General features: G+C 37.5%; 1 protein-coding gene across 5 annotated transcripts in view; it reads left to right on the top strand.

Annotated features, from left to right (window-relative positions):
* The window catches only part of Rab27b (RAB27B, member RAS oncogene family), a 162,272-nt gene extending 153,586 nt beyond the window's left edge, over positions 1-8,686 (top strand). For all 5 annotated transcript variants that reach the window (XM_034518289.2, XM_034518290.2, XM_076912493.1 and 2 more), the window contains 2 exons: positions 888-1,011; positions 3,088-8,686. In XM_034518289.2, the coding sequence (XP_034374180.1) occupies positions 888-1,011; positions 3,088-3,277 (314 nt within the window). In that variant the 3' untranslated portion in view covers positions 3,278-8,686. The remainder of the gene's footprint in view (positions 1-887; positions 1,012-3,087) is intronic.
* The last annotated feature ends 1,583 nt before the right edge of the window (positions 8,687-10,269 follow it).

Raw genomic sequence — 10,269 nt, forward strand, 5'->3', positions numbered from 1 at the left:
AATGGTTTGTTTGCTGTTTTTTGAAGGCAGATGGTCCTTTCCCTCAAGTCTTCAGGAATATATTATTGGGATTTACAATAATTAATTGCCATGTCTAATAACCACTGAGTTTCTACCACTCTGATCGTTGATATTACTGGATAAATCTGTGTGCTTCTTCCAGTCTTGGCTACATGGCACATACAGGCTACAGTGAGGTGGAAAACACACATGGACTGGTCTCACTTTCCCTTCACTTTCTTTTCTCACTTCTATATTCCTTTCTCCTTCTTTCATTCCTTTCTTTATTACTTAGTTATTCTCTCTCTGTCTCTTTCCCATGAACACACACATACACACACACAGCACACACATACACACACACACACACAGAGACAGAGACAGAGACAGGTTTGCCTAAAGAAAGAGAAGAATATTAGTTAGGTTCAACTTGTTTCTACATGAATTTCTGGTTTTTCAAAGATTTCAGAGATCATCACTCTGATGTCAGGAGAAGGGATGAGAACTGCCATCTAATGGAACAAGCAAATGAACGTACATGAAAATCGTGTTTTACCATCCCCATTTATATCTGAGAATCTGAGGGCAGGAAGCCACATAGGTCAGAGGGCACTTTCACTGGTGTAGGAAAGCATGTTTAAGGTATCAATTCAGGTATTTCCTGTGTACCTGTCTGTCAGTGCTGCTCTCTGTAATCTGTGGGGTATCAGCTTCATTTTATAGATTAAAAGAAAAAATGATTGAGCGGAGGAGATGACAAGGCTGATAGGTACTAGTAGCCAATAAAGCTGCAGATGACCAACTGGGTTAGGAATCTGGAGTAGAAGCAGCCTTTGACATCTGTTGTCTGTGACTAACTCACTGCTTCCCTCTGCTTCCTTACCAAGGCCAACTGCAGGCAAATGCTTACTGTGAAAACCCAGATATAGTATTAATTGGCAACAAGGCAGACCTGCTGGACCAAAGGGAAGTCAATGAGCGACAAGCACGGGAGCTGGCTGAAAAATATGGGTAAGTCAGTTTCACCAGGAACCATGTGACCTTGTACAGAGGTGAAATAGAGCCAGGAAAGAGACAGGTGAAAGAATGCCCTTGGATCAGAAAATGTGATGAATTCAAAAACACCCTTTAGGCTGGAGAGATGATTCACTGGCAGAGTGAGGACCTCCTTTTGGGTCCCTAGCACCCACATAATAACTGGCCATGGGAGAATATGTATATAACCCCAGTTCAGGGAAAAGCCACCCAGTCTTGAAAAATTAATAAGTGTCAGATTCAGTGAATGAGAGTGAGATTCACAAGGGAGCATGCTTGTCCATGTACATGCATGCATGCATACATACATACATACATACATACAAACAAACAAAACACACACACACTTTCCAGAAGTCATATTAATAATAGCATCTAACATTGATTGAGTCTTTGTTCTGCTTTGGCAACTGTTGCTAGTTTAAAGTTGCTTCCTTAAAGTTTAGCTCTCCTTAAAACTGTTAATTTTAAGTAAATGTAGCTTATATTCCCATGACTATTATAGTTAATATATGAGGCATTTCAAAATCAAGTTTCTAGGTGATTGGCTATAGCAAAATAAAATGTTAGTGGTACTACAGATCCCTGGTTTAGGCTTTCTCTTACTGCCTTCGTTTATTTCATTGTCTTAAAGCAATGGTGACATCTTGACTTTAGCTTCCTGATTACCTCCTGTGTTGGCTTCCTACACAATGGGGTCCCAACAGTGTGACAGAACAACACACCCATTTTTATTTACTTAACAAAAAGAGGAGGAGGAGGAGGAGGACGAGGAGGAGGAGGAAAAAGGAAGGCTGGGGAGATGACTCAGATGTTAAGAGCACTGGCTGCACTTCCAAAGGTCCTGATTCCAATTCCCAGCAACTACATGGTAGCTAATAACCATCTATAATGAGATCTGGTGCCCTCTTCTGGCCTGCAAGCATTTATGCAGGCAGAATGCTGTATACATAATAAATCCCTGAAAAAAAGTTTTGATGGCCTGTATTACTTCTGATCTCTCGGAGACTACTTCCTCTTGAGAGGCCCCTGGCAACAGTTGGGTTTTTCACAGGTGCCTCTCCTTTTGTTGAACGTTGTACTAAATGAAAATTTATGCCAAATTTTTTGTTCTTAAAGAACAAAACCTTAAAAATTAAAATACAATTACATCACTTTCCCATATGTAACTGCAACCTGCTCAACTCGTTTAGTGTTGCTTGTGTGTATATTGGGAAGTGAGACTGACCAATTAGGATAACCATTTAGCGTGCTCATCTCTGGGGAAGACTAATTCTTCCTCTCTTGGCAGTCCTTAATTGACTGTAGCTTTTCCTCTAGGGGTGTGGCCCTATGCAACTCCCCTACCAATGTTGACATTTCAAGTGATGATGTCATTTTTCATCTTTTTAAAGGTATCTATATTGTTGAGGTATCATGGGTATAGCTTCCCTGTCATTTCTAGGAAACAGAATCTCACAGCAGACTTCCTCGCCCTCTCCTTAATTAACCTCTGCTCTGGGTCTGGAGAGATGTCTTAGTCATTAAGAACAATTGGCATTCTTTCAGAGAACCACTTTCGTTCCCAGCATCCATGTCAGGTGGCTTATAACCCACTTGTAACTCCAGCTCCAGGGAACTTGACACCTTCTCCTGGCTTTCTTAGGCACATGTGTGCATGCAGGTGTGTATGCACACATATAGACTCACCTACACACCCACACACATGTCCATATACACATAAATGAAAACAAAATATTTTTAAAAATAAAACTAAAATCTGCTTTAGAAATGATCTTATGTCAGAATATTACTAACTGTATTATTCAAGAATAGAGTTAAGTTCAAAATGTTCCAATATGCCAACTGTATTGATAGTCTCATTGTATTGCTGAAGAATGTCAGGGTTTGGATAGCAATAAAATATAATAACCTTGTGAAGTAATACACTTGCTACTTAGCGAGAGTTAATCTCTCTGCGATACACACACACTTCAAAAAAATGTATATGATTCACAGAGGCCATGTTACAGGTCAGTTTGAAAAATCTGCTTTTTCGTGTTTCTACCCTAGCATACCATACTTCGAAACAAGTGCAGCGACAGGGCAGAATGTAGAGAAGTCAGTGGAAACGCTTCTGGACTTGATCATGAAGAGAATGGAAAAGTGTGTAGAGAAGACACAGGTTCCGGACGCTGTCAATGGTGGAAATTCAGGAAAGCTGGATGGGGGAAAGCCAGCAGAAAAGAAATGTGCCTGCTAGCCACTCAGAGGAGCTAGTGATGGAGAGCCTGCCCAAATCCTCTGTCCTGAAACCATGACAAAGCACGTTGTTGTTGTAGCTCAGGAGCAATGGCATGTCTTTGTCCCCTGACCCCAATCTATTTGAATAAAGCAGAATAGTCATAGTGTTAAAAGAACTGTCCTGTTATCCTGAGTCCCTTCCAAACAAAAGTCGAAGTTGTCCTAAGGCAATCTCACCATCGTGACTGCTCACTTGTATTTTTATAAGAATGTGTATATGGGGGAAAAAAGTATTGGTGAGTTTTAAATAAAAGCACATATTACTCCAACCTGGAGAATGGAAGACGCTATCTAAAGGAGAATTTAAAAGAATTATCATTGCTAATGGTGCCCAAGTTCACATTTTACGTTATTTTTTTATCAAATTCTTAGAAAGGGTCACAAGAAAAAAAAATAAAGCATTTTTATCGTATATATCTTACAAGCATAATAAAGAAAACTTAGGATTTAGTCTTACAGTGTCTAAATATAAAATTTGTTGAGAGAAAACGGAGTGATTATTAATTACGGCTTTTACTTCATTTTAGAAAAGCACTAGAAATTCTAAATTTATCGTTCCTCTAGACCACACTTATACCTGCCTTGATGGTGTCACAGAAATGAAGGTGTGTTCATGGGTCAATAACATCAAGGTAATTATGAACCAATAACTACAGTTGCCCTGAATTTTCATGCCATCAATCACCAAAATTTGATGCTGCATTCTTCATTATGACATTTTTTACTTTGCCAGGAGGAAGAATAGCTATAGTTGAGGTGTACTTGAAAAAATAGCAAGAATGAAGGTGTGTTTCAACTCATCAAAACTATAGTCAATGTTTTGTTTTCCTGAAAGCTTTCTTTTTTTTTTTCAAGAACTAATCACAGATATTCTTATCATTGTGAAAACTCACTTTGTATTATTTTTTATTCATCGTAATTTGGGATACATATAAACCAATCTTATCAAAATGGTATTTAAAATTGTCAATCGATTTTACCAATAACAGAGACAATAATATACTGCTACCAAAGACAAATGGCTTCGTGTTTTCTGTTTCCATATTGAGCTTACAATTTGTGACAGGATAGTCTCTCATCCTTTGAAACATTTTTTTTTTCAGTCTCAAACTTTTGCATGCCTTGCCTCCTTTCAAAGTTACAAACATTACAAAATAAAATCCGGTGCCATATCCAGTGTTTTCCTGCTTACCTCTATCTGCAGTTGAGTGAGACAGATCCAAGGACATGTCTACACAAAAATGTTTTTACAACAAGTTAGATCCAGAACTGTGTCACTAAGCAACACAATTTGGAGGCTTAGATGGGATTCACCCTTGGTACAATTCTCAGTGTCAAAAGCTCAGCATCCCAGCTTGTATAATCCATTCTTTGTTAGGATTCCCTCCAATTCTCTCTGGTTGGGATGCTCTTCATGGTCTCAGTGTCTTCACCATAGGAGTAGAAAGCTAAAAGTCAATTTGTGCAATGTGTCTTCTGGAAGCAAAGTGGAAAGAAATGAGCATGGCTGTGGCAAAATCTGGTGACGGTCGTGGTCATTATATCTATTTCCGGTTTTGATTCAAGTCATATCAGTATTTCCATAACAGAGAATGGTGAGACCCATGATACTGAAGGGATTTCATCTCTCCATCTTCAGTTTATTCCCACGGTCCAATTACATAATCAGTTACATAATTGGCTTGCTTGTTAAAAGATTAGCAAGATTCTTTCATTGTCAGAATAAGTATTTTTCACGACCTGCTTAAAGTTCATTGTTGCTAACTAGCATGAAGCCGAGGGCAATGGTGCCTGTAAATATGTAAATGTGCCTGTAAGAGTAATAGGTATTGAGTAATAAGCTCAAGAAGATTGACATTTCAAACTGCCGAAAAATAAAAATATTCTAGTTATAAACACTTGGTCTAGAAATACTTCTGTTTGTAAACTTTGACATCCAACCTCAAAATCTATTTGGTCATGGTTAAAACATTATTCTCCTATGATTTTCAGATTCTAGTTCTATATACTTTGTTATATAATTTTGAATTGATCTGGTGCCATGAATATTCTATTTTAAAGAACTCTGTATCTCTTTTATCCCACCACAACATATATCTGTAGCTAAGATATTTTCTCTTAATAATTACCTCCAAATGCTCTTAGTGAACCAATTGTATTTTTGAGAGGTATCTAATGTACGTGATACTTCTTTCTAATACAGTGCCCTAGTCTAGAGTGTTCACACTGGTTGATGTTTACACAGCCTGAACTCAGTGCCTCAAAGTACTCTGTGATCAGTTTTGTCTCCAACCACTTAACTCATTTTCTCTAATCTGATGTCTCTGAAGAGCCTCACAGAGACAATAATATGGCTGAACTCAACTGATAATGGTTAGCAAAGGATGCAAAAACATTATTGGGATCTGGAGATTATTGCTACCTTCTCCTAACATGTCACAGATTAGCAATTGCTTGAAAATTAACTACAAATTTGTACAATGTTATTTTGATCTTATATAAGAATGGCCCTCTGAAAAATATATAAAACAGTGGTAAGAACATAGTGCTGGTCTTGTTTTCATTGTGGTAACTAGATGTGACCAAGTAGAGAAAATGCTGTGCATTGGGAAATGAACTTGTATTGCTCCATAATGGTTTCAACATTCAGACTTTACTACTTTAGCCAATTTACTAATAATTTACTGCAAGAAAAACCCCACAGAACTAGCATTTCCTAAAGTATCTAATCTGTTAATTTTTAACCAGATAAGGCACTCTATGCATCCGTGGACGCCTTTGATTTAATGTACATTTGTTGCTTGCAAACCTATACAGATATGATGACAGGGAAAGAGTTCTTCTAATCGATGTTTAATTGTCCTTTGTATCAAAAACTAAACAAAAACAAAAACCAAACACTTGCCCATAAATAACTGCATGACATTAAAAAATCTGTAACAACAGCCTCATTCCAAAGACATTTAAACTCCAGAGCGAGTCTATTGGAAATCAGCAGATTCTTATGAACCTGGAGCATCTTCTTAGTTAGTGCCTAGGGGCACCAGGCAGAGGCAGCTCTGTGTGGAGATGCATTGTGTTCCTAGAGAAGGTGAACAACCTGAAAGCGCCTGTGAAGGGGACCATTCACTCTTCTGTGCCTATCTTCTCTTAGGGGAAAAAAATGCCTTCCTTGCTGTATATCACACCCAATATTTAAGGACAAGTTGTCACTCAGAGGATTTTAGGGTTATATTCCAACATTCAACCTATAAAGAAGTAACATTTTTAATCTCCAGTTTGCTGAGATGTGTAGTAACTCTATAAAAGGCTGGAGATGCACAAGCTAAGTTGTGGAGCCTCTGAGTAGTATATTTGAGGACTTGGTTTTGGTCCTCAGGTAACAGAGAGGATGGAGGGAAGGGGAGTTAATTTTAGCCAAAGTGATAGAAAACCTGATTTTCATCTTTTACTACCAAGCTTTATAACATTGAAAGTGGCTTAGTAACTATTTTAAAGAAAGCTTTACCATTTTTTTTAAAGGATGTCAAGAACCTAGCTATAGTTGCCTAAGAATTTAATCTATTGTATTTTCTTCTTGATATTCTACCACAGCAATGTCAGCTCATTTCTGACAATAAGTATGGAGTAGTAACTGAGTGTTATCTCAGTGCCTGTCTCATAGTATAGAAATGACAAGCAATGCTGAATATAGAGAAAATGTTATAAAAATTGTCATTGAATTTTTGAATGGTGTCCAACCACAATGACACTGATGATCAAAAGTTCTGAACAAATATAAGAGTGACAGGCTAGCTAAGTCAAGATTTTCAATATAGGAGAAAATGAAGATGGCTATAGGTTGACTTAGATGGAGGAAGAAAAGATTTATAATTTTTAAACTAAATCCATGAAGATATTTTCTCATTATTCTTATCTGCTTAGTAGAGTTTATGCCCTTATAACTAAGTAAAAAATATATATGACTACCAAATATTTAGGATACTTAGAAATATTTTATTTACTATATATGAATCTGATACTCAATAAAATATTACTTTAAATTTTTCAGCAGTAACATTAAGAGACCCTTTATAGAAGCTTTCTTTGTACCAACAGTTTATGGCTGAGGTGTTTTGTAATTTCATATGTGACAAGATCATTAATCAAAGAATAAGGAAGAACAAAGGTAAAACAGTCCCAATACGATGGAACAATTTAAAAGGATGCCAACTCTTAGAGAACAACCATGGTTTAAATATACTTTTCTGCTTCCTTTTCTTTCTGGGAGGTCCTGGCCATTATGACTAGCACCTCTCAACTGACTTGGTCTTTCTAGATCCTTTGTAGGTCCTACAGGAGCCAGTTTATCTGGCCTTAATGAAATGGATCCTTCTGTTTAACCAGCAACCATTGTCCTCATGCCAACACTGTATATTAAGGGACTGCCATATATGCTTATTGTTTTGTTCCATGTGATTCTTGTTCCCTGATGCTCTTTAATGGAGAATCTGTTATAGAGAGAAAAATGGCCAGAAATAAGAACTTGGACCATGAAATAAGAAATTGAAATAAGAAATAAGGACCATGTGGCTTTTCGTATACAGAGCTTAACAAACTTTGAGTAACTCACAAGTTTCAAGTTACATTCAAAAGAAAGGTACAACAGAAACTTTCTTTCATAAACAGACACCATTATCATAAACTTAGAATAATGAATATGCTCCTATCCTGGGTCACATGCCATGGTAAGATGTATGGTATGACCATCACAGTAATTGTAGAAGGACAGCTCAATGTACAGTCAGTCACTTTGCGGTCACTGTATTTGATTGAAAATGTATAATGTATCTTACTGTTGAAAAATATGAGCTCAGTCATCTTGTATTTCTTTCAAGGAAACCAATTAGATTCAATGTAGAATATTACACGGTTGAAATCCCATGTACAAATAAAATTTTATGTCTAAAAGAGTCTTGTATTTGAACTTAAGAAAAATAAATTAACCTGCTTTACTTTCTGTGCAGAAATGAGACGTTCTGACAATACTGAAGTGCTTCATGGTATCCTAACAATTTACTTTCTAGTAATATTATCCATCTTTTTAACCTGAGCATGTTTGTTTTGTCTGCTTTCTATACAGATCTCAGTTTTGTCTAATGATTTAAATGTAACCCAAAGCTTTAAACGTGGATTATTGAACGTGTTCCTGAAGAGGTTGTGGCTCCTGACAAATGCCGTCAGGTTTCTTGTATCAAAATTCCAGTGGCTTCAGAAACCATAGCGTCACATGATTTTGTGGTGTCTGAGTTTGCGTAGCGTTGTTGACAACTGTACTTAGTGATTGTTCTTGCACACTTTTCAAATAAAACCATGTTTTTATCAAGTATTCTGTGTACTCAAATCAACTTTGTGTGCATGCCAATGTTGGATACCCAGTGAGTGGAAAGGAAGATACCAACACCAGCATGAAGTGTTTACGACATTAAAAATGCAATCCATTTGGAGCAAGGTAAACATTATTTGAGTTCAGCCAAGTGACTATTATTAATCTTAATAAATGTTCTTATTCATTATTTAAAAGCTGAGCTTTTCTATTCTATGAGATGCTCTAATAGTTTTGAATGAAGCATTCATTACAACAAGAAGTTGGTATGTTGATGTAGTAGTGCTGTATTCCATAAGCAGGTCCACATTCCTTATCCATTACAAAAGGATGCATCATAATGGGCTCCACCTTGGTCACAGACCTGGCCAAAGCCTGCCAGTTCAAGGCCCATTCTCAACCACCAGCATCCAGCTTCCTTACCTGTCCATTTGCCCAAGTTTCCTTGTTCCCAGAGAGGATCTCTTTCCATATGCTGCTTAGATAGGCTTTGCCAAGAAAATGATGAGATGTTAATTTAAAGACCAACAAAGCTCCCTGTGTAAGCACGTAAATTCTCGGCCTTATTCCTCCGATGTGATTGCTCAGGATTGCAGTTGCATCCAGGCAGAATCTTTACCTTCGGGGCTCCCTCTAAATTAGTAAATACAAATCACGAACGTCTTGGTTTCCAAATGTTTTATAGAATTACTGTAAAGGCATAGTATGTACCATATTGAGAGAAAAACCAGAGAATCCTGACATTTGTTGTTTGTAATTATAGGACTACTGTGTTTAAACTGTATTGTGAGATGTTGCATTCTTCACAGATCTCTACACTGAGGGAAAAGGTACTTTTATGTGTTGGGGCTTCTGCAGAAAGAGTTTACTATAAGAACATGGAGATTCCTGTTCTGTCAGAAATTCACAAAAGCAGCACACACCAAGGTTTAGCTAATTATGATTTCACTGAGCCAGTCTGCTTCCTGGAGGGGGTTTATTATGTTAATCATTTTTTTTTTCACAATCATCATTGCTCTGGACCATTTTCCTAAGTCTCTGAAAGATGAAGGACTCTTTTATACCAAGTGTCTGAAGACAAAACAAAGGCAGCAACAGCTGTAAAGTTACAGCAGACCTCCTCGGCGTGTTTGATCCATGAAAGAAACTAGACTATGCATGTGTACTCACTGTGGGAAGTGACCCAGACAGAGCAAAGAGAGTCCTGGCATTTAAGACATTGAACACAGATGTATACCACCTCAATCCCACCCAGGAACCTAGGCCCTTTATTTTCTTTTTACTTCCAAGTGTAGTTTATCATGCGGTCATTGGAGCAGTATAAAACAAGACCACGTAAGGGAGCCATGTAGGCCCAGTTTGCACTCACTCCATGACCCCTTCCAGAAAAAACTGACAGAGGAGGGGGAACATACAGGCTCCTAAAAATCCTTAGCTTCTCCAACTCAGAATTCAAAGCAGTACTTGCAATTGGGATACAAGAAAGGGTTTTCGTGAAAGAAATACAAAAGCATGTTTAAGTACAGAAGTGGATTTGTGTATGGAAGATGATAGGATTTATTATTTGGTCCCGAGGTCATGACCAC

Source organism: Arvicanthis niloticus, chromosome 14 (assembly GCF_011762505.2).
Source record: "Arvicanthis niloticus isolate mArvNil1 chromosome 14, mArvNil1.pat.X, whole genome shotgun sequence".
In the NCBI taxonomy this organism is placed as follows: domain Eukaryota; kingdom Metazoa; phylum Chordata; class Mammalia; order Rodentia; family Muridae; genus Arvicanthis; species Arvicanthis niloticus.